The sequence below is a fragment of the Ochlerotatus camptorhynchus genome, unplaced genomic scaffold, assembly GCF_037179485.1.
Source record: "Ochlerotatus camptorhynchus isolate MF236.1 unplaced genomic scaffold, CSIRO-AGI_Acam_v1.1 ptg000363l, whole genome shotgun sequence".
NCBI classification, from domain to species: Eukaryota; Metazoa; Arthropoda; class Insecta; order Diptera; family Culicidae; genus Ochlerotatus; species Ochlerotatus camptorhynchus.
In genome coordinates, this window is record NW_027040851.1 from 329087 (window position 1) to 354890 (window position 25804).

Genomic DNA, 25804 nt, shown 5'->3' on the forward strand with positions numbered 1-25804 from the left:
CAAAGATAAAGGAAGTGTTAGCTCACTTTGCAAACCGCCTCCACACTACACATGCATTGGGATCCGTTGATGTCATGTTGGAAAACGCCGATGCTTCCGGACATCGTTTTTTCTCCAGATCGGCGTAGTACCTTCAAATGAAATTACCCTTTAATCACCCATTTCACTCAACGAAGAACTCAACCTACCACAGCAACTGGTTGAGACCACTGCTGAAGGCGAACAGCACCAGCACGTACAGGAAGAAGAACTTCATAATGTCCATCACCATTCGGGAGAGCGATACCTGCAGCGGTCCCAGGTGGGGATTCACCGAAAAGATGTACACCAGTTTCAGCGAGCTGAAGATGTTGGCAGCACTGAACAGACCCTCGGAGATCAGCATCGGATCCCAGGTGTCCCACTTTTCACGAGGCAGGTCCGCCGCAAACCTGTTGATGGCCATTTCCTTTTGGACCTGTTGATTGGGAAAACGAGGATATTGAGAAAGTTTAATGAAAAATAACGGCTACTTATGCTCGATAATTTAACTGAAAATTGCAAATGAGACAAGGGCTCTGAACATGATTGAGCACAAAAAAAATTGGACCAACCAGTGCGCAAAACAGTCAGGTTCATTGAGTCATTTTGATAGGCAAACATACTTTTGAACATAAAAACCAATAAATGATCCATAAAATATTGGAAAACGTTCCATAAAAAATATCCAAATGATCCATAAAACTTCGGAGAAAATCCTTAAAAAAGTGTGAATGATCCATAAAAAATATCAATATGATCCATATTTAATGTAAAATTTAGCAACACAATTGTAAAAATGTTCCGCTAAATTTCTAAAGAATGAGCATTGAAATTGTACGAATTACTAATAAACATAAACAATTGATCCATAATACATTCAGCAGTGAACCTTAAACTAAAGAAAGTGATCCATAGAAAATCATGTTTGCGCACTTAAAAATATAGCCATGTTCGTATTAATGAAAGCAACTTCCTCAGAGCAGTCTCGTTTTGGACAGCTTGAAGCTGAAATTGGTTTAATTAAACTAATATAAAATCAAAACCAATCTTAATGCTTACAATAAAACCTATTTCAGCTTCAAGCTGTCCAAAACGAGACTGCTCTGAGGAAGTTGCTTTCATTAATCCGAAAATTCTTGAAGAACAACATCGGATATAACCTCAAAATGTCAGAGGGATCAACACCACCGTTGAGTGAAGAACAGAACAGCGATAGAAACTGTACGCTTTGTGAAGGCCACGACCACGTAGATGATATGTTTCAGTGTGATGTCTGCGATTTCTGGACCCATTATAGTTGTGCTGGTAAGACAACAGCTGTAAAGGAGGTTCCGTAGACGTGCTCTAAGTGCACAAATATGCTGAAGGTTGAAAAAGGAACCAAGAAGTCTGTCCCAAAGAAACCACCTAGCAGAAATAATAGAGCGAGGAGTGATGCCGCAACCGAATCTGGAAAAGGAAGTGCCATTGAGGTCAGCCTGGAAGAATCCCTAGACAGTTGCTGCAGGAGAAAAGCGCAAATAAGAAAGCGCTGGAGGAAGAGAAATTCCTCCATGAAAAGCGATAGGATGCTGAGCGGGAGATTTTCAAACCGAGAGTTATCTTCCGTCACTCTTTCAACAAAGATTTGGCTAGATTTAGCATTTAGGGATTCAATTATTATTTTAGTTAAGCACGCAAACGATGTAGAATGAGCTACTTAAAGGGTGATACGGTCAAAATTTGGTCAATATCAACTTGACGTATTTCTTTCAATTTTGCATTTAAAAAACCTGAACACCCCTCATTTTGAAGGTGTGTGTGTGTAGAATGTTGCTCCTATTTTGATTTTGGAATTCACTCTTCAGTTGTCAAAATGCCGTCCAAGCAAGAAGAGCAGCGTATCAAAATTTTGCTCGCGCATCGCGAAAATCCGAGCTACTCGCACGCAAAGTTGGCAAAATCGCTAAAAGTTGCCAAATCAACCGTTACAAATGTAATTAAAGTGTCTGGGGAACGTTTGTCGACAACCAGGAAGTCTGGATCGGGGGGAAATCGAAAACCGGAAGCCGCTGAGACGACAAAGAGAGTTGCCGGTAGTTTCAAGCGAAACCCTAACCTCTCTCTCCGAGATGCCGCAAATAAGCTGGGTGTATCGTCTACAACCGTGCATCGAGCCAAAAAACGAGCCGGACTATCGACTTACAAGAAGGTAGTGACTCCAAATCGCGATGATAAACAAAATACGACGGCCAAAGCGCGATCCCGGAGGCTGTACACGACGATGCTGACGAAGTTTGACTGCGTGGTAATGGACGACGAAACCTACGTCAAAGCCGACTACAAGCAGCTTCCGGGACAGGAGTTTTATACGGCAAAAGGAAGGGGAAAGGTAGCAGATGTTTTCAAGCACATGAAACTGTCAAAGTTCGCAAAGAAATATCTGGTTTGGCAAGCCATCTGTACCTGTGGCTTGAAAAGCAGCATTTTCATAGCTTCCGGGACTGCCAACCAAGAAATTTACGTGAAAGAGTGTTTGAATAAACGTCTGCTGCCTTTCCTGAAGAAACACGGTTCCGTACTGTTTTGGCCGGATTTGGCATCTTGCCATTACGGTAAAAAGGCCATGGAGTGGTACGCCGCCAACAACGTGCAGGTGGTTCCCAAGGACAAGAACCCTCCCAACACGCCAGAGCTCCGCCCAATTGAGAAATACTGGGCTATTGTCAAGCGGAACCTAAAGAAGACCAAAAAAACTTCTAAGGGCGAGCAGCAGTTCAAGGCAAACTGGCTTTCTGCGGCGAAGAAGGTGGACAAGGTGGCTGTACAAAATCTGATGGCAGGGGTCAAGCGTAAGGCCCGGTAATTCGGATTTGGAAAAGCGGAAGCCTAACTAAATATTTTTCCTGAATTTTATACTAATTGAACTTGAAAAAGAAATTTAATTTGATTTTTTAAATAAACGATTTCACCGATTTACACGCGTTTTCCCTTGACCAAATTTTGACCGTATCACCCTTTACTAGTTACTTAGGGTAAATCATGTATAGGAACAAATTGTAGGTTACCAGATTTTAGGATCAAATTGTAGTATCTAGATTAAGCAAATATAGGGTTATTAAATTCAATATTTGCACGAATTCCACCTCCAACTAACCTACTTCAGTAGCTACATAGAGGTAACTTTAAGACCAGAAGGTCCCAAAGAAATGTGCTCAACTTTTTGGCTAAGCTCTGGTACTATTTTCGGTCCCAAGCTTATCGATGCACCCCTATAAAACACGAGAAAATCGACGAACCCCTCATTTTACCTGTCAAACTTTCATAGCGAATCAAAACAAATATTGTGTAGTACTAGAATTTTGACTAGAATGGGGTACGTTAATCGATTTGCTTGGGATCAATAGGCAAGTCAAGTACACTGAAACAAGGATCATAGTTGGAAATACTATTTTGCAGAAAACACTTATTATCAATATAACCACGCTTATTACTGTTAAATCTACTATGAATTCAGTATAGTTGACTACGAATGTAAAACAGTTTACTATGATTCTGGTGAAACTACTATGCTTGCTCAAAATGCATAGTAATTTTGATACAAAGAATAGTGAAATTAAATGAAATCTAGTAGCAATATAGTATTTTTGCCAATGGATTTTGTATCAGTGTAGTGAGCCAATTTAAAATCGTTAGTTTTGTATTGATTGTTGGTAGCTAGTTCACTACAAATAACTACAATTTAATTAAACGATAGGTATATTAACAAATTTAGGCAATTAAAATAATTTAGCTGTAAAACATTTTTTAGATGGTTTGGAATTGTATCTTCTTTTCCTCTTTTTTCTCGTTCATACTCCGACCTATCTAATAGCGAATTCGTTTATTATTCAGTTCCAACCTGGATCGGGTATCAAGATTGGGTCTGCTTGTTTTCTGACAAACGTCAGTTTGATCGTTTGTTTTTAAAACCCAGCTCAGGTTGAGGTTCGCACTGATAAAAAGTTCGGTTTCGCACTGGGTTGGAACTGGTTCCAACCCCGATAATAAACGAATTCGCTATAAGGTTTGGCTCAACGGAACTGTGAGTTCACAGTTCCGTTGAACCAAACCTGACGTCTGTCATTTCTGACAGCGACCGTTACCGTAGCTCTCTGAATCTCCCACAGGGTTGTCACTGGGTTTGGCGGTACATGGTTATCCCGATATTCCGAACAGCCATGATCAATAAATTAGGCGTATATTATTCACGTTTTGGACACTGTATTATTAATTTTGATCCATAAACCATGAAAAATTGCTCCATTACTGCTTAACTACTTAGATTTACTGTCCTGCTGTGTTTTTAGGTAGATGTGCGGAGCGGACGGTGGTCAAGCGTCTAGAATAAGCTTCCAAAAGAAGCTTCTATAATAATCTTCTTAAGAAAAAATGAAAAATAAATGTGTTCCAATTATAGTCTATATCGAGGGAGCGACACATCCAAATCTCAATTCTAGATGCTCAACAGATCTACCACTAGCGAATCAATCTTCGAAAAATATTCTTTAATTTCTCGCATCTACTTGCATCATGCCTCATCTTTTTACAGGAAATCTTCAGAATCGTCATCAATCTTCTTTCTATCTACTCAGCGTGCGCGCAGCTAGCCGAAACAAAACACATTTTTTTCCTGCATCGTAGCTAGAGTCACCCCCCTCGGTCTATATACATATGTTTTTTTTTTTTTTTTAATTTGATCAATAAACCTTGGAAAATTGCTACATTACTGCGTAGCTACTCAGGTTTACTGTTCTGCCCGTGTTTTTTTTTTGTCAGAAGAGCAGAACGATGGGCGAGCGTCTAGAATAAGCTTCTTAAAAAGTTTCTAAATGAAGCTTCCATAGGAAGCTTCTTAAGAATATTATTATAGAATCTTCTTTTTGGATGCTAACTGTAGACGCTTGCCCGTCGCTTCGCACATCTACCTTAAATACACTAAGTAGATAAGCAGTGGAGCAATTTTTCAAGGTTTATGGATCAAAATTTAAAAAAATAGTGTCCTAAACATGAATAATATACGTCTAATTTATGGATCATGCTTATATTTTTAAGTGTGCAAACTTGATTTTTTATGGATCAATTGCAATACGTTTATGGACAATTCGTACAATTCCAATGCACATTATTTAGAAATTTAGTGGTACATTTTTACAATTGTGTTGCTAAATTTCACATAAAATATTGATAATATTGATATTTTTTATGGATCATCCACACTTTCTTAAGGATTTTCTCCGATGTTTTATGGATCATTTGGATGTTTTTAATGGAACGTTTTTCAATATTTTATGGACCGTTTTATCAATTCTAAAGGTGCAAACTTAGGGCTGCCATTTTGATATGAATAAGAACTGCCATCTGCCTCATCATTCCCTGCCCCGTGAGAGTCTGAATGATTCAGAGGTAAACGAGTCACTGGCAGCTGAGCACTCAGTCAGTAGCTCAGTCAACACGTTTATTCTGCCGTGATGGTACCCAATATTTGTTTTGAATGACTGAGCGTGCATTTTCTATGGAAAAATGACCCAATTACATGCTGTGTGAGCGAAGGCAAGCGGTGTGCGTCGCCTGCTCGTGAGTGACTGAATGTTTTTGTTGGCTCTGTCATGGCCTTGTCCTTTACCGTTTGGTACAAACAGTCTGCACAGAGCAATGGATTGAATAGTGCAGTGCTTTCACACATAGCCTAGGCAGTCAATAATTTTAAGCTCTGGTACCAACAAGTATTGCAAAAATAAATACAATATTATTGTATAGTTATATTAATTCTAAACTACTGAAATGACAAGTTGGAAAGTCCTACTGAAGTTCAGGGAGGACTTGGTGTAGTTCAGAAAAGACCTGCCGAAATTCAGGAAAGTCCTGCCAAGATAAAAAAAATTAATTGATAATGCAAATGCCAATAGTACCAAAAAATACGATTGACAATTTTCCTTCGGAAGAATAGTTTTAAATCCTGGTCAATCAAATGGAATTGATGAAAGTGTAACAAATAATTTTATTTATTGTCATTTAACGATGGCCTTTAGACTTAATTTAAGATTTTTTACGACATGAACAATCAACAGCTGCATATTCCTCACTTGGTATTAACTTAATTTAACTTTAGCTTCGAACTGTGTGCATAAAGAAATTTGGTCTGTGGTTATCGAATCATAGAGATCCACATTGGTCATCACTGCTGTTCTAATCCAGATAGTACAAAAATCTAACCTTGCTTGCTGCCTATCCATCAGATTGATTACGTCTGATAAGCTACGCTCGATTTTGAATGCGTTTGAACTACTTTACATTCATTGTTTGAACAACCTTTAAGGATGAAAGTTCACATCTGGATCGTGGGCCTCTTGATAGCATCCAGTACCGTTTCAAAATCACAAGAAACCGACTCTCGCAATATTGCGGATTATGCAGTGGCTCTGATAAAAAACCTTTCCGCAAACCACGTGGGAAAGTTTGACTGTTGGCTTCACACCATCGAGCTGGAACCAATCGGTGATTCATTGATAGACATCATCCTGCCACAACTCGACGTAATTTCGACGATTGTGTTCACAGGTAACTGTACCACACCGATTCACGTTCAACCTGCCCTATGGATCATACATCTGAAGCAATTTCCCTCGCCGGTGGATCTCATGGCACTGTTCAACAACATTCTAAGAGTTCAAGTGGATAATCTGGTGCGGATTGTTGTTTTCTTTTCGCCATTGCCAGAATACTTCATGCGGCTTCTGTATTCAATGTTCATCTATTCCTCTTTATTCAATGTCGTGTACGTACAATTCGAACCAAGCAAGACTTTCTACTATATGAAATATGCTGATAGATGGGTAATTGAAAACGATCTACTACCAGCGAATCAACTATTTGTCGATCAAACAGCCAACCTCGAGAGGCAAACCTTTCTCATATCGTATCGTATAGGATCAAACAACATAAATCAACAGAACATAGTATTGACTCCTGCATGGCAGTGGATTACGGCAATGTTCAACGCTTTGAATGGCACGTACCGTTTTGATGGAATTGACTGCGATTTTACAACCAATGATAAACTTGACGAATGTCGTCAAAAATTACAATGGTCAGCTAGGAATGAGCAGTATGACATAAGCTTGGAAACAATCTACAAAGATAAAATCAGTTTACAAGGAATTTTGCATGTTTCTTCGATCGCCCATCGATTGATGGTTGTTGTTCCTCGTGGTCGCAAACTGGCAGCGATTGAGTTGTTCGGCGAGCCGTTCAATCTGAATGTGTGGATTACTATCGTTGCACTTCTTGGTGGCTGCCTACTGATCATGCGGCTGTATCCTTCGTTGTTCAAGAACGATCTGATATTACTACCTCTCTGTGGATACGAGCAATCGGACATGAACAGGGTTGATTTCTTGGAAAAGACCATCATTTCCGGGCTAACAATCTTCTACTTCTTTCTGTTAAGTGCATACGAAACGAAAATTATTGCACTGATGACCAGTTATCCACGGATGTTGGATGCTCGTACCGTTGATGATATGGTCGAAAGTGGGATTCGCTTACGTCTGGATTTGAACCTATCTAAACCAGCGATTCAAAAAGGAAACGAACTGCTCAAAGTCATCAACGATGAACCTGGGTTTTCTTATCGCAAAAATATTACATTTGATGGCATGCACGCCTATTTTGGTGCCGAAAATGTCCTACGTATGATGATGGCTCATCCGAGCAACTACGATTTCGAAGCGGAACGATCGCGATACATTGAGCTGTCCGATTTTCAGTACGGTATTGCGGTACATTTTACATTGGTAAGATTTCGGAGTGCACTATGGAAGCGCTACGATGATACTGAACGCCGCTGTGCTGAAGCTGGACTGCTTCTACACTGGGACGAGCAGTGGCTGATGAAAACGCTGGGAGTTAGCTATGGGACTCGGATAGTAGATAGTGTTGAGGACAAGAATAGAGATCTTAATCTGGCAGAGCTGAAACCTGCATGGATTGTGTTGATAGTTGGATGGAGCGTTAGTGCTTTGATATGCGCGGTAGAAAACGTTCAAACCATCGATCGACGGAAGCTGAAGGAATACGTTGGCAAGCGTTTGGGAGTACCGGAGATTGATCGTGGTCGTCTCAGGTGTTTTGACTGAACGACGGGATAGAGAAACCGATTCCCATCTTTTTCTGTTCAAATCTTGTAGCACAAAATGGGCAGAACATGAGGTTTTTTCTTCACTAGTGGTAATTTTTTATGCACTCACCTGAAATACATTTATGAAAAAAAAAAATGCCGCAATGTATTGCGCATTTTGCACCAAACCGATATTGACCATTTTGCAAGAAAATTTACGAACCACATAGAAGACTCACGCATTTTTCCTTGTTTCAAGACCATTCTCGATGGTTCAACCCGAGTCTTGACAGTATTAACAAGGCGAAATATGTAAGACGGACTAAGATGTGTTCCTTTGATTACTGAAAAAAAAACAAACTATTCCCCTAGTTTGAATTAGTCAGCTATGAATCTATGACAAAAGGTAGAAAAGACAAAAGGTCGTTTACCAAAAAAATCAGAAGTATGAAAGGTTGAAGGGCCAAAAAGTCAAAGGGACAAAAGGTTGAATGGACAAAAGGTTGAAGGGGCAAAAGGTTAAAAAGTCAAACAAGTAGTATGGGCAAAACTTCAACTGAACGAAAGATAGATTGAAGATAGAATCAGAACAACTAATAAAGGTACTAAGGCCTCCCTTAGATCAGTCGGTAAAGGCGTAGCTAAAAAGCAAGACCATGCTGAAGGTGACTGGATTCGATTCCTGGTCCGGTCTAGGAATTTTTCGGGTTGGAAAATTTCTCGGCTTCCCTGGGCATAGAGTATAGTTGCATTTGCCACACATTTATACTCATGCAAAAATGATACAGGCATCGAAAGCTCTCAATTAATAATTGCTGAAGTGCATCTAGAACACTAAGTTGAGATCACGAAATAAGCAAACATGTGATGAGCAATAAGCTTCACATTCAAAGAAGAAGCAGAATAAGAAGAAGATGATGATGATAAACTGGAGCCATCCTAAGTGTGTGTGTCATCCTCTATCCCTCTATCCCTCAAGTAGAACTGCGAATAATTTGATCAATTCAAATGCTCCATAATGGTGCCCTTTATGTTGTTAAGACTAGAACCTTAAAACGGGGTATCTTTGATAATATACGGGTCATTTTGATAGTAGAATATAATGATTATGGGGGCGACCCTGGCGTAGTGGTTTACATCCATACCTCTCACGCCAAAGTCACGAGTTCAAATCTCACCCCGGACAAGTCTCGAATGACCCAAGAGTGTTAAAGTGACTATAATAATAAAAAAAATATAATGATTTAATGTACTCTCTGCACTATTTCCGAATTGGAAATTTTGGTCCCTTACTATAGCTAAGGGTATTTCCCTTGAAACAGGGTTGCTTCCATGTTTGGTTACAAGATTACAACTCTGGAGAGCGTTTTGTGTGGTCGTTAGGGGCGTGTGGTTCTGAATATGGACAAGCACAGGTAAATCCTATTCCAACTCTTTACTGTACTAAGCTTGTTGGCCCTGAAAAGGGCCGTTTTGTTGCCAAAAATGGTAATGATTTAACCTTCGAAACCGTACAGAGTGCGTCTGTCACTTCAAAGCGTAGACGACATCCATGGCCACTTACGCTTGGCGTGTTCAGAGTAGGTTACAGCATCACGGATCACATTTTCCAGGAACACTTTCAGCACACCTCAAGTTTTCTCGTAGATCAGACCGGAGATACGTTTGACACCGCCACGGCGAGCCAGACGACGGATGGCGGTTATCACGAAGAACCTTGCGGTGACGCTTGACACCTCCTTTACCAAGACCTTTTCCCCGTTTGCCACGACCAGTCATTGTTGCTTGTTAAGTAGAAGAGTGGACTACCTAACCTGCCACCGCCTTCCTACTGCTGCTATTGTTGCTTCTGCTGCCTGGTCACCACGCCGTCCGAAGCGAAAATGAGTTGAGGCTAGACAGCAGCGCTCATTTATATCTTTTCATGTTAGAGCAGAATGATTTGCAACCAAGAGGTACTTGATTATGACGACTGGGTTTGGGAAGAACGTTTATTTCATAAAAACAATGATAAAATTATCACATTTTATTTGTACATTGGACAATGCTTGACATTACCACTTTTTCAATAGTTTCACGTTAAAATAATCAGTCGGAAGCATTTTTATTGATGCGTAGAAATATTTCTGATCGATTGGTGATAGAGTTATTGAAATTGGTCCAGGGGCAGCTGACTTATTAATGTTCAAAATCTATGATAATTTTGTTACATACAAAATATTTGAAGCAAATTTCCTGTATCTTAGATAGAGTCGCCCCCTCGCTTAGGTCCTATAAGAATGCATAAAAGGTATGTGTGTATAGACTGCTTATACATTTCATTTGACACATGATCTTCATTAACTTTTTGCAAGGCGTCTGCTTATTAGTTGACTTATACATTATATGAATAATCAGCAATAGAAATTTGCCAAAAGGTTTAAAAAGATTTCTATCCGTGTATATTGTCCGATTCATAAGAGCCCATGGAGCAAAAAATCTACAACAGCGTTTTTCGCAGCTTGCTGTTTTAACGAATGGGACAACTATGCAGAAAAGTGCAGTACTTCCATTTTCATTTTAATTATTAAAATGAGTATTGCCGCTCGTGCTGAACTGTAAGAGGATACTGTTATGAGAGACTTTCACTTATTTTTTTTTCTTTTTGAATACCTCAAATTCTGTGAGCCTCAAAATGCTCAAAAACTATTCATATTTTAGCATTTCTTACGTTTGATTCTCTTTCGACTAATGTTCCCATTTTTTAGTCGTTTTTTGGCTGCCCAAGAATCGAAAAACAACAGGTGGAAATACTTTTATGCAGTGAACAAATAGGTCCATCAATATGTTCACTTTTTAATTACCTGGAATTTTAATCCCACGGAACTTTCTTCCAATTTTCCACAGGAATATTCATCTACCTTACCCCGTTAGTCATTTCCGATTCCCCCCGGACAGTTATTTTGACTTCCCTAGGAAGCTTCTTCTGGCTCACTTCCCTGGAACTTCAGAGCTGCTTCCAGAGTCTTATTGCAGAAACGTCCAACGTGTTGGGTATGTTCTATGATCTGTAAGGGTAAGTTCCGATAAATTTAAGACAGTTTTTTCACATTCTATTAAAATTCGACAACCCAGTAAAGTCCAGAGAGCTCCAAATAACATCGTAAATATTTCGGAAGCTTCACAAGTCCAAAGAACTTCAGGTTAATTTCATAGTTTTCAGGATAATTCCATTTGTTTCAGGAAAATGGATAGAACTTTTGGGAAAGCACTGAGAACATCAGAATTAGTGTTTCAAAGTTCAGAAAGGTAATACGTTGAATTCATGGCAGTTATTCATCAGAATGTTTATTTTTTAACTTATCTAGAATGATCTATGCAGTAGAGAATTGTTTAACCACTTAATTTTAATATTATATAATTCTGAATGCTCCCAGAAGTCTCTTGCAAATTTCCTAGACATCATCATCTGATCCATCGGAAGACTCCGTGGAAGCCAGAAGGACTTATGGATCCTTCTGGCTTCCACGGTAGCTTCTTTTGACTACCACAGGGAGGTTCATCCTACTTCTTCAGCAAGTTTCATTTGAAGATCTTTTTCAATCATAGGTTCAATCGTTTCTGAAAATTTCTTTCTATTTATATGATAAATCTTTTTGGATTCGCATGGAAATGTCTTCTGATTTCCCCAGAAGTTTTCCGAAAATTACTTCGGGTTTCCCTCGAAAATTCTTCTGACTTCCTCTGGAAGCTTCTTCAAACTTTTTCTTCTGTAAAAATTCTTTGAGCTTTCAACCAAAAATCCTTCTTAAATTGATTCCAGGGAAATTGGAACACATTCAAGAGAACTGGGAAACGTTAATTTTGTTCAATTTTTGTGAAGGAACCACTGATCTGGAGCGACCAATTATTTTCAAGGAAACTACAAAACTTTTAAAGGAGTTCCAAGAAACCTATAATGGGTGGACTTTAAGTTAACCCAAGGGTTATCTGTCAAACTCAGGCATGGAAAATCATTTACATTAATTTCGTACAATCATTTACATTCAGTTACCTCTAACATTTTTCATCAATTGAATTCCGAAAAATGAAGTAAGAAGCAATTTTAGGTTTTAGTAAGGGGTGGTCACTCTACACACTTGTTTTGCGCCAACTTTTTTCTCAGTGTACCTTTGTGAGCCGCAGCTGACCGGCAGTGCCAAGAAGTCATTGTACTGACGTTTGATTGCTTGTGAATAATGCGTTGTTTGGCAACCCGGTATTTTAACAGCTCTTGTTTTTGTTTTGTTTTTCAATGTTTTCAAAAACGACACGGACTCCAGTTGGGACTACACAATGGATGCAGCCGTCTCCAAGGATGCCTGTAACGGACGAGCTCCGTTGCTACACGATCCTTCCATCTTCGGCGGAAGACCGACCCCGCACAACGAAAGTCAATCATTAGTCAACCAACTCTTCTGGGAGCCGGCGGAGGAAACGGATTTGAACCGAATTTTTCACCGCCCGAGCATCATCCGTAGGAAAACTGGAAACCAACGCCGGTCGGAACACACGTCGGACTTATGAAGAACGCACCGCTGACCCGAAACGGACGAACCAATTTTCCAAGCAGAACTACCTGTCGGAGTCCACCAACCCGTACACCCTGCCGGGCAATTCGATCAGCTTCAAGGTCTACAGCGCTTCCAAAACAATCGTTTCCCAGGCCAGCAAAAACCGCATTCTCCACTTCTTCAATACCCCACCCGTATGCCGTCCGAGGATCTGCTGCTGACTGCATTCACCACCAAGGACTGCCACCCGTCGCAAGTGCGAATGTTCCCGCTGAAATCGGAAAGTTCCTCCTCCGGATTGGTAGAGTTCCCGAGCGTAGCCCTGGCAGTGAACGCTATCATGAAGTGCAACCAGAGCGCGATCGATCGCAAATGCACAAAACTCCCGTTCATGAAGCTGTTAGTTGGAAGTGCAAAAAGGCAGGAGTAAAAATAATTTGTTGAACTATTTGAGATTTTGCCTAGACGGTCCTCCACCATTATATGTTGGACGATGGAATGATTGGTGTACCCAGCCACCGCCATGGATGTATTCGAGCAGTTCTAATGGTCGGATGGTATAGTTTTTGTATGGTTGTTGACTTTCCGATTAAAACTCAAGCACCACTTGTCGTGACCGGCCCAAGATTTCCAGCGTCGGCCACGGCTACACGAATTAGCGATGCAACTCCGACGGCTGCGGCTGCTTCCATTGCTGATTTAGTTGCTACTGCTGCTGTTCCTTCTGCTGGTCCGTTTCCTGTAAAATTCGTAAAAAAAAAAGACGGACCAGCAGCAGCATTGGAAGCTAGTTTGTGTAGCCAATGCCCGGAAACCTCGGTCAGGTCAAGATACCGCTGTTAGTTGTTCTTCGTCTGGGAGGAAATGTGGATGCGACTGCCGTCACGGGTGTAACGATTTTGAGAATCCATGGCGAGACTTGGTGGAGATTCACGGTTGTTTTGAAAATAATTTGACTAGGAGTGGCTACATCAATAACATTTTGACACATGCACACTGCGCAGGCGCAGAAAAATTTCAGTGTTGCCAGTAACTTTAAAGATCATAAAAATTGTAACCATGGGTGCCAAACAACGCCAATGACTGCACCCGGGTGTGCCCAAGTTTGTGTAGAGTGACCAACCCCTTGGGTTTTAGTATTAGGCACTTCTTTTGTGAAAAACTCAAATCTGTATCAAAAATATCTTCAAATGACAAAATGACAAGCGATCAACGAACCGAATGATAACGCTATGTCAGAACTGGAAAGTAATAATGATATAATCTTCTTCCTTTTTTCATGAGAAGCAGCCCGTGCGACACAGCTCACTCGGGGCGATAGAAGGAAACGAGCAAATTGTTGGCAAGCTGCTTCACAAAATAAAGCCGAAGACGATACACGTGTGTTAATGGGCATTTTTTTGTCATGTCTTTTCTCGATTCAGATCAAGCTATGTCCACATTCATGTATATTGAAACAAAGCAGGCAGCAATATATCATTATCCTTCTACCACTCCGATCAAGCTATGTTACAGAGCAAATTTTTCATGGTAGTCGTAGCAACCGTTTTGTCTGTATCGTTGGTTGCTTTATGTGTTTGGATTCGTTGGTTGGGCATGATGAACCAGAGTGAATGTGATGACGTTTTCGTCTTTACTACACTACACCGGTGTAGTGTAAGCAGCCATAAAGGAGAGAGATTTTGCGAAGGTACGAGAGGGAGAAAAGTAATGGTTGTCTCTCTCATTCCAACGCAAATTTTGCTCCGCTCCGCTAATGTACGCTTAGATCTGAATGCACCTTAAGCGCGAGTCATTGACAGCTCATTATCATTTGTTTGTAAATAAAGGTACAACCGATAGCCACACCCTGAAATTTTTTGGTATTCGGCGGTGTAGCAAAAACGAAATCGACATAAATTACATTCACTGAAAAATAATAAAAAGTTCTGCCCACTCTATTCTGCCTTGCATAACAGATACAGATTTGAGAAATTCACAACAGTTGTAGTTATTATCAATACCAACAAAAGCTTCGTACATCATTTTACGGGATTCTGTGGATGAAAAAAGATAGAGGCAAATGAATACGAATTGAGCCACGTCACTTGAATAGATTGCCTGATTTACCGGAGGCGGAGAGTTTGGTGAGATCAATCTAATTATAAGTTATTCAAAAATACTGTTCCACTATTATTTAATACTTGCTGGATTTGAAAACAACATGTTTTTGAATCTGGAAGTGTGTTGGCATTGCCATTATCCAATTGATGATGGTAATGTTTACATGCGGGTCTTATTGTATGTGAAAGTGACCTCGGAATGGACGTGAATTACCAGGCATTCTGACTCCTGTTAATTGTTATATTGCCAGTGGGGGTTAGATTAAATACACGCATACACACACATATTTTGTTAAACTTCAAAATTTTTGGTTTTCTGCATACAAAATAAATCCCCGAATCTTTTTTTTTACTAGTGACATCTGTACCAAAAATCAACCATTCTTTTAATGCATTGATATACACTAGGTGGGGTGAAAAGTAAGCTCCTGGGTAATGATTTTTTTAAATGTTTTTTTTTTTAATTCAATATAGTCCCCTTTCAGCTCGATACACTTATTCCAGCGATTTTCCAACTTCCTGATCCCGTCCGTAAAGTAATTTTCCGGAAGGTCTGCAAAATACTCCTCCGTGGCGTCGATGATTTTCTCACGTGAGCTGAATTTTTAATTGATGAGCCATCTTTTGAGGTTTGGGAAGAGATGATAGTCTGAGAGAGCCAAATCGGGCGAATACGGTGGATGTGGAAGCAGTTGGAGCCTTAAGTCATTGATTTTAGCCGTGGTTGCGATGCTCTTGTGCGCCGGCGTCCCGCATAGAAAAATACCATTTCTAGAACAGTTCAAACTTCACTGACACCTTACTAGCTATGTTAACTTTTCACAAAATAGTTTTGTTATGGTTTATGGAATGTAATAAACATTAAAGAAACACTACTTTCAACTGTTACAGTTTCTGGTATGTTTCAGCTAAATTTTGTTACGGTTGATCAACTATACAGAACTGTTACAAAACATTACGAATAAAAGTTGTAAACAACTTGTACAACGCTTACGTGTTTCGATTATGGTTGCTTTATGTTTTTACAATTTGTACAAACAGAAGAAAACGCTTTTGATTGAAACGGTGCTCGTGAGTTCATTGTGTTGTTTTGTTCGTTATTTTATTTTTAAAACCCTTGGTAATATTAGCTTAAAGCATAAAATATTTCTTAAAAGCGCATGCATTTTCTACACAAATATTCAGGGCTAACAGCGGTTTACATGTGAAGGAGATTTCGATGTTGGTGGCTCACATCATCCAAAAAGGAAATCGAAGCAGGTACGTTATGCCGGGGCCTTTTTATCTTCCAGAAATGGAATGGAGTTTGTTTTGCAGGGCAAATTCATTTATCTATTCATTTTATATTAGATCAATAAACATGTTACCAAGAGCAAGGGAGGTGTCCACAAAAAGAAATCTTGTAAATCACATTAAAATTAAAGAACAACCCATGATGGCTGTATTCCGGATAAGCTACGACAGTATTTATTATAACGTCAATAAGTATAGTAATTTATACCATTTCATAGTATATCATGAAGTTAACAACAATGGTTGGTTCTAAACCGTACTACCTTATTCGAAAGTTAATGGAAATAGTTTCACATATCCAACTAGAACCTTTTCTGATGTGGTAAGGCTATAGTTGTTTTGCTAAAAATGTATGAGAAAAAGCGAGATTTCGTATGGTGAACGTTCTTAACCACCCATTGTTCATATGGTTGGGTCTTCGAAAACCTTAATCAATATGGTCAAAACTTTATCTAGGTATGGTTTGATTAAAGTTGACTGAACCTTTCTCATTATGGTTTTCAGAGGAAGATAAACCATTTTTAATGTGGTAATCGTATGGTTGTGATTTATGCGGGGTATTGTCTTGCAAAAACAATTTTTTTCGCTTCATGTGAGGCCGTTTTGCAGCGATTCCGGCCTTCAATCGCTCCAATAATGCACATTTATACTCGCTGTTGATGTTTTTTTTTCCTTTTTCGAGATAATCCACGAAGAGTATGCCATGACAATCCCAGAAAACAGACGCCATAACCTTTCCGACCCATCAAGCCTCCATCGGCCGCTTCGGAGCACTCGTGCCAGCTTCAGTCCATTGCCTTGCACTCATTCTGTTCTATGGGTGTAATAGTGGATTTAGTTTTCAGTTACCAATCGACGCCAAAACTCCACCCGATTCCGCATCAGCAAGTCCAAACACTCTTCCGAAGTGCTCTCGCGTTCGTGTTTTTGGTCAGGAGTGATAACTTTTTTATATGATCAGGATAACTTTTTTATATGATCAGGATAACTTTTTTATATGAAGAATCTCGCCCAAAATATGGCGTGTGCACTCAGTACTAATGTTTGCAGTATCTGCTAGCTCGCGCACCTTCACTTTCCGGTCAGCCAACACCATTTCATCTATTTTTTCACATTGTCCTCTGTAACCGTATCGGAAGGCCTGCCGCTGAGGACTTGATCGGTAGTGGTGTAATCTAGCGAAGCATTAGCCCCATAAATTTTATACAACTTTTCTTTTGTTTGCTTCGCCGTTTTGCCTCTCAAAAAATAATGTTTTATGAGAGAACGAAAATCGTTTTTATCCACACTCAACCTGATGCCAAACCCGTCAACAACAATCAGCTGTCAAAACAAAACTAAAGACAGTATCGCACTGAAATTTGGCATGTCTGCCTAAATATGAACGGACTAAAAGGCACCATAACCTTTTTTGCAGTAGCAGTGCATTCTGGCGGTCAAAGAGGTTACTTTTCACCCCACCTAGTACATACAGCTGTTTAAAGATGCTTTTGGTATGCCGCAACTGATCCCGCACTTCTCTATGGTGCTACCACAACAACAACAACAACAACATTAATTTTTCCTAATTCCGCGATCCCATATCTGCACTCCTACAAAAATCCCAATCATTCCTAGTGCATATCCATCAGATCGATTAGCTCAGATTAGCTGCACTGGGATTTATTGAATTTGAGCAGCAACGATTTGGAATTTCACTGTATAAGCAACATTCAAGGATGAAAGCTCACATCTGGACCGTGGGTCTCTTGGTAGCATTAAGTATCGTGGCAAAATCGCAAAGAACCAATCATGACAAGATTGCGGATTATGCAGTGGCTCTGATAAAAAACCTTTCCGTAAACCACGTGGGAAAGTTTGAATGTTGGTTCCACACCATCGAGCAGGAACCAATCGGCTTTTCCTTGATGGACAAAATCCTGCCGCAGCTCGACGGAATCTCGAAGGTTGTATTCACAGGTAACTGTACCACTCCGATTCACGTTCAACCGGCTCTATGGATCATACATCTGAAAGAAATTCCTGATGTGATGGGATTGGTCAACCATATCATGAGAGTTCCCGTGGATAATCTGGTGCGGATTGTGGTTTTCTTATCGGCTTTGTCAGAATACTTCATGCATGTCATGAGATTGATGTTCCAGTCTTCGTCTTTAGTCAATGTCGTGTACGTACAATTCGGTCCATTCCGAACTTCCTACTACTTGAGATATTCTGGTAGACGGGTCTTTAAAAACGGCCTGCTACCTGCAAAACAGCTATTCGTCGATCAAACAGCCAATCTCGGGCGACGTACTTTTCTCATTTCGTACCGCATAGGATCAAACAACATTAATGAACAGAACATAGTTTTGACTCCTGCATGGCAGTGGATTACGGCAATGTTCAACACTTTGAATGGCTCGTATCGTTTCGATGGAATTGACTGCGAATTCTCATCCACCGTTGGACATGACGAATGCTTCACAAGATTACAATTTTCTCCAGAAGATACGAATTATGACATATGCCTGGAAACAATCTACCAAGGTACGATCGATTTAAAGTCACAGGCATTGCTGCATCCTTCTTCAAATGTCGATCGTCTGGTGATTGTTGTTCCTCGTGGTCGGAAACTGGCAGCGATTGAGTTGTTCGGTGAGCCGTTCAATCTGAATGTGTGGATTACTATCGTTGCACTTCTTGGTGGCTGCCTACTGATCATGCGGCTGTATCCTTCGTTGTTCAAGAACGATCTGATATTACTACCTCTCTGTGGATACGAGCAATCGGACATGAACAGGGTTGATTTCTTGGAAAAGACCATCATTTCCGGGCTTACAATCTTTTACTTCTTTCTGTTAAGTGCATACGAAACGAAAATTATTGCACTGATGACCAGTTATCCACGGATGTTGGATGCTCGTACCGTTGATGATATGGTGCGAAATGGGATTCGTCTACGTCTGGATGTGAACCTATCTAAACCGATGATTCAAAAAGGAAGCGAACTGCTCAAAGTCATCAACGATGAACCTGGGTTTTCTTATCGCAAAAATATTACATTTGATGGCATTCATGCCTATTTTGGTGCTGAAAATGATTTCCGTATGATGATGGCTCATCCGAGCAACTACGATTTCGAAGCGGAACGATCGCGATACATTGAGTTGACCGATTTTCAGCTCGGCAATCAAATAAAATTCAAGTTGGTAAATTTTCGGAGTCCATTGTGGAGGCGCTACGAAGAAACTGAACGCCACTGCACGGAAGCTGGACTACTACAGCACTGGACAGAACAGTGGCTGATGAAAACGCTGGGAGTTAGCTATGGGACCCGGATAGTAGATAGTGCTGAGGACAAGAATAGAGATCTTAATTTGGCAGAGCTGGAACCTGCATGGATTGTGCTGATTGTTGGATGGAGTATTAGTGCTTTAATCTGCGCGGTAGAAAACGCTCGTACCATCGATCGACATAAGCTGAAGGAATACGTTGGCAAGCGTTTGGGAGTACCGGAGATCGATCGTGGTCGTCGCAGGTGTTTTAACTGAACGTTGAAGGATTATCAGTTGAATGCTACTTGGAGGGTGAATACATTGGTGGCTACATTTTTACATTGAAATGGCCAATTCCGCATCCTTTTAGAATCGTTGTGTAACAAAGTGACAAAGTGTGAAAATATGTTATGTTCTATCACAAGTGTGTAATTAATCATATTGTCGAGTAGTTTTGGGACGACCTTCTTTCAGTGGTTTTAAGAAAATGAAGCAATAAATTTAAAAAAAAATCTTGAGCTAATTTGCCTGAACTTTTTTTTTTAACTAGTTTATTTGGAAGGCTCAATCGCGTTAGCTTTGCGGAGCCGATAGTTCATTGTTCTTTGTTTATAACAAAATTCACTGAATTCTATGTCTAGTAGGAGTTGGGCCGAATACTCGCGGCTTACTCGAGGTTAGAGAGGTACATTGTCGAAGGATAGGATCAGGAGAGGAGCCTGGGGGTAAGATTTCGTTGTCTCATCAGAGCTTTGTCGCCAGTAAGAACGGTAGTGCGGTTGTGCTGTACCCAAGTTGTCTAGAACATCTCTCACCGTAAAACATATTAAATTATATTTACATTTGCCTAAACAGCCGGGATGAATCACCAATTCAGATAAAGTAGAGAAGGTAGGTCAGTTACGAACGAATAGTATTGCAAAAGTGCATACGGTATGTTTTGCTGACTTTCCTCTTTTACCTACTGGCGGTCGTTCGTTCCACGGCGAGTAAAGAATCATATTTCAAAACAACGTTGCGTACCGAAGGTAGTTTATTATTATCGTTTAATATTATCAAATATTGTCACCGCCGTCCCAGGCGTTTCTATCCATCATAGAGAATCGATTTTGTAAAATTGCAAACATCATCATTAATTAGCTATAAAGAGTATCTGAACAATGAATTAAACAGAGTCTTTCGACAACCATCGAGGCGTGACTTTCAATGTGCTCCGAAAGGACACCACATTCCGAAACCTCAAAGATTCCCAGTGCTCTGGCCCGGACTCGTTCCGGCACCCAGATACCACTTACTCAATGACAACCAAGTCCGTTAAAATTATGCAAACCGGACATAGTTTACGGTTCTAGTTTCATTTGCCTGAACTTATGTTGAGTGTGAAACATTGGAATCATTGAGGCATGTTCCGGATGCCTCTTCGATTATTATCAGAATATGAAATGAAGTGGATTAATCAAAGTTTTTTGTCATAGCTCTGGAACCAGCACAGCCACCGCAGTGAAAAGTGAGTGAGTATCACATTAATGTTTTTAGATTGAAAATTCTCTAAATTTGGCAACACTATAAACAATTTATTCTTGATTTAATGATTTCTTGCTTCAAAAACTGCGAGGGACAGCCCTATGTGGTTGTACGCAATGGTGACGTAGGACTACTTAGTCTTATATAATAAATGTTATTTGTTAACTGCAGCAGGAGCTTGTGTTTTATGTAGGAATAGGAATTTGAGCAACCTCGTTCATTGAGAACCTCCTCTCTGTTTATACTATTTAGTATGACTATGATTACCCTGAAAAGAACCTTTTGATATGGATTTTAAATGGGAAATGTTCAGAAATTTAACTCTTCTGGAAAATCTTGATGGCTCTAAAAAGGGCCGATGGTAGTACAGGCTTACCGCCTTTGGAAGATGATGATGACGTATAGGCAGCTGGATCAGCAAATCAGACCGGACAATCCCATATTTGATTGGGCACTCTGCTGCTGGACAGGGGTTGAACTGATGTCTGCAACAGTTTGGAAGGCTGCACAATATCAGTGTTCACCCAGCTAAATCTCCTGCACTTTTTAGTTTTTCTCGTTAAACACCTTCTCTCAACAAGTTGGTAAATCTTAGCCTTTAGCAAAAAGACGCTTAACACTTTTTTCGGCGAATTTATGACCCTGTTTCACGTGATGATTCTTTTATATGCCTGTTCAGATAAATTAGTACTTTTATTTATTTTCGCTACTGCACTAAATCAAACAAGTAGAAATAAGAAGGGATATCGGTTACGCGAATTGAAAATTCGATAAATATTTAATCGAATAGCTGGAAAATATATACGATTAATCGTTAATCGAATAATTAGGCTTCCCTAGAATTTAATGTAATTTAATGTTTTTTTGTGGTCCTTCGAAAATGTCGAACAGCAGAATTGCAACCAGCAAGTGTAACTCAAGAACCAAAAGCGGTGCGATGCTAGTTTTCATTGCTATAACGACGACTGAATTAAGGGGCTTAGAAGCAGAGGGGTGAAAGTTAATTCTCTTCATCGATTTCCTCTTTTGATGACCATGGCTTCACTAACCTAAATATTTCACACTATTTCTGCTATGCTCTTCTATCATCCAGTACAATAAACGTATCAATATATGAATGTGATTGCCGTCGAGTTATTAACGAAACAGAAAGTCGATGAAGAAAATCGATCAAAATCACTTGCAGCCCTGCTTCCAAGTGTGGTTACAAGATTACAACTCTGGAGAGCATTTTGTGAGTTCGTTGGGGGCGTGTGGTTCTGAATATAGCAATGAGTGCGCAAAATGTTACGCAATTGCATCCTCCCTATTTGCTCACGCCAGAAGATCGGAGGCAAGTGCCACTTCAACTTGTTTCGTCCACTAACGACTCTCTGATGACAGTATTGGGGAAGCAGAAATGCCACATCGACATGTTTCGTGTTGAGAAAGCAGTATATGCATGTATGCAGTTGGTGGATTTGTTAATAGCTATTTAGACGCTTTTGGACAATGCTTGACATTTACTATTTTTTCAATAGTTTCTTTTTGAAAATCAACATTCAAAAACTTTGTTATACGTAGAAATATATCTGATCGATTGGTGATAAAATTATTGAAATCGGTCCAGCGGCAGCTGAGTTATTAACGTACAAAATCTTTCATAATTTTGTTACATCCATTTTCAGTTTGCATAAAGTGTACCTCCATATAGAAATCACAGACGTAGTCCTACGTCAAAAATATTTGAAACAGTAGGCGAGAATAATGAGTTCTGAAAGCGGGCGAAATAAAATCGAAAAAAAAAAATTTCTCATTATTTTGAGCATTTATTGCTTCAAAATGTTGTATCTCAGTAAATATGAAAATTACTTTTTTGTCGATGTGTTTCTTATGTAAAAATGGGTTGGAAACAAGATGGTACGGTCAGAATGGAAATCTTAATGAGACCATTCTGAGAAAATTTCGTTTAACATTTTTAGCTCAAATATGTTGCCAAATAACACTGTAAACAAATAATAAGTTCACTTTTAGATTTTTTGTCTAATTTCCTCATACAAACATTCTATAATCTTAATTATAGCTTCATTTGTTGCAACGATATTGATAAAAAAGTAAAATCATGAAAAATAAAAAAAAATGCTGCCCTGGACTGAGGGCAACAATTTGGATTCATAGAAGTTAGACCAAAACAAACATCTCTTCCAAATTTGGTCCAAATCGGAAGAGGTCAATTACACTTTTGTATTTTTTCTCGGTGACTTGGCGTGGAATGACCCATACTAAATAAATAAAACATATCTTTAAAAATATGCTATCAGAAATATAAAATACTAATTCGGGTGTCACTTCGCTCGCTGCCAAAATGTGTTAATTCAGTGCCAATTTTAATGTAAAGCCAACATAAACCAACTCTACTCTCAACACTGTAATCAATTGAAACTCAAAAACTCCTTTTTGACTTTCCGGCTTCCCTTGCCTTTCTTATCGGGGACCTTGAGTTTCTTTCTCAGGAACAGTCGGAAAGCGCTTCCTCTGTCAGAATACACGAGCTCCCAAGCGGAAACCAAAGTGCTTAGACTCCACCCAATGGCCAACACCAACCACGACGGTACTAGTTCGCCGATCAGTAGATGTCGGGTAGCATCATCCTCCTTGCGCGTCACCCGGATATCGTAGTTTACTCCCATCGATTGCTGGAAGGCTTTCTCCTGCCAGAATTGCATCAGTCCAGCTTCCATGAAAGTTTTCTCGAGCTTTGTGATTCGCTGGGTGATGTAAACTCGATGCTTCATCCGCATGAACATTATCATATTGCCAAATTGGTAATCTCTCAGTTGCACATAGCGTGGTTGGTCCAACTCAAAATCGTAGTTGATCGGATCACTCAGCATAATTTTCAAATCGACTTCGTTACCAAAATAGCCATGGATCCCGTCGAACGTTTGATTTTTACGATAAGAATAGCCTGGAACGTGTTCCACTGCTCGAAACAGCTCATTGTCATCGGTTACGGGTGGATAAGTTACATTCAAATCGAGCGGCACCTTTATGCCCATTCGTATCATGTCGTCAACAGTGCGAGCATCGGGAATACGTGGGTAGCTGGTCATCAGGGCTAAGATCTTTGTTTCGTAAGCATTCAGGAGGAAAAAGTAGAACACAACCAAAGCGAAGATGGCAATTTTTTCCCATCTACTAGTTTGGTTGAGATCGTACTCCTCGTATCCACAGAGAGGCGTTAGAACGAGATCATTTTTGAACATATTGGGAAAAATTCGCATAATCAGCACTGAACCAACCAGCAAAAAGATGAATGCTATCCAAACACCAACATTAAATGGTTCGCCAAACATTTCAATCGCTTCGAGTCTGCGTCCTCTTGGTACCACAACCATCATACGGTAAAGCAGTGCACAAACTCGATGATCGTCTCCATCCCGCAGACGTGTGTAAATCACAGGTTCCAAACTGAAATCATACTCTACCTGCGTTTCCGAATATCGCAATTTGTCGTAGCATTCGTCGTCGCCATCTCTCACGTAATCGCAGTCAATGCCATAAAACTTATATGTTCCGTTCAAATGGTCCAACATTGCCGTTATCCATTGCCACATGGCAACGTTGACTTGATGTTTAGCTTCCGATCCTATTCTATAGGAAATCATAAACTCATGACCACCTAGATCCGCTGATTGGTCGACGAACAGCTGATTCATGGGTAACAATTTATTCTTCGTTACCACCTCCCGACGGTATTTCAACACATACCTTATACGATTCGGGGAAAATTTTACATAAACGATGTTATAGTGGTATGCATTGACAAATATTTTCATCAACGCGGAGTGGTAATTTTCTGGGATCCTATCGAAGATCACTAACATCTTTGGTTCGTAACCAAAGGTTTTAAGATATATTAAAGACCATCCAAATCCGAGAATGTTAAAGTATATATCATTGACGCAGAAAACCAAAAGTTTCGGTGTGATAGTGTATGGGATGGAGAGGTTGTTTGGTATCATCCGCACGGTTTCGGGAATTTGTGGTAGTATGTAGTCGATAAGCTTTTTTCTGGACGGTTTTCCTTCGAGAGCTTGAATCCAGACGTCGCAAAACGATCCGACAGCCTTGGTCTCGTTTCTGATAAGCTCTGCGACGTAGTTAGCGGCATTCTGCAACCGTGTGTCCTCGGTTACAGTCGAAAGGCGTAGACAGGCCACTGACAGGCCTAGAAGTAGAATGATCCAAATTTGCACTTTCATGGCGGTAGTTTGCTCAAAACTGAATGCTTGATGAATTTGTGAGATTCATTTGATGCACAATAGTAATCTTAGATCGGTTGATAAGGAGTAAATTTGTGGAATTAATTAAATTCATAATTGAAAGGTAGAAAAGTGGTGACAGATTCGGAATCAAACAAATCAATCTGATTGGATACGACAGAAATGGAAAATCATCGATCCAACTTCGGTTTCGCGGGTATCCTAGAGTAAAAATGGTAAAATATATTACAGTCAGCAGGGCTGGAAAGCACCTCTGAGCGTTAGCAAAGCAACTTTGTGCATACATCTCACAATACTCGACAAAGAGTGTGTGGCTCTTCTATTTATTTTGCACACTCTTTTTCAACCAATCTGTGAGAAAGCGATCCACACAATGAGCGGTACACTCCGTGCGACGCAGGGAGTGAATATAATACAACAAGTGCTAATGTCTTCTTTGAATGCTTTGCAGACTTTACTTTTCACGACTGCATGCATATAGGAGATAAAGAAGAGCATAACGAAGAAGAATTTTATCTTTTTGCTGGGTTTCCCATTTGCAATCCTACACTGAGTGGCGCTCTTTGCGTCGGAGCCGTCGGAGCCGTCGGAGCGATTCGCCTTGACACCAGTCCCGAAGTGACGTTTCTTCACACACATTTTGACAGTTCCTTATGGGGTTTTGCGTTGGAGT

At 40.0% G+C, this 25804-nt stretch overlaps 1 protein-coding gene across 7 annotated transcripts in view; it reads right to left on the minus strand.

Annotated features, from left to right (window-relative positions):
• Positions 1–25804, minus strand: part of LOC135709734 (transient receptor potential-gamma protein-like) — a 330483-nt gene that overhangs the window by 4790 nt on the left and 299889 nt on the right. For all 7 annotated transcript variants that reach the window (XM_065232109.1, XM_065232110.1, XM_065232111.1 and 4 more), the window contains 2 exons: positions 189–457; positions 27–131 (listed from right to left, as the gene is read on the minus strand). In XM_065232109.1, the coding sequence (XP_065088181.1) occupies positions 27–131; positions 189–457 (374 nt within the window). The remainder of the gene's footprint in view (positions 1–26; positions 132–188; positions 458–25804) is intronic.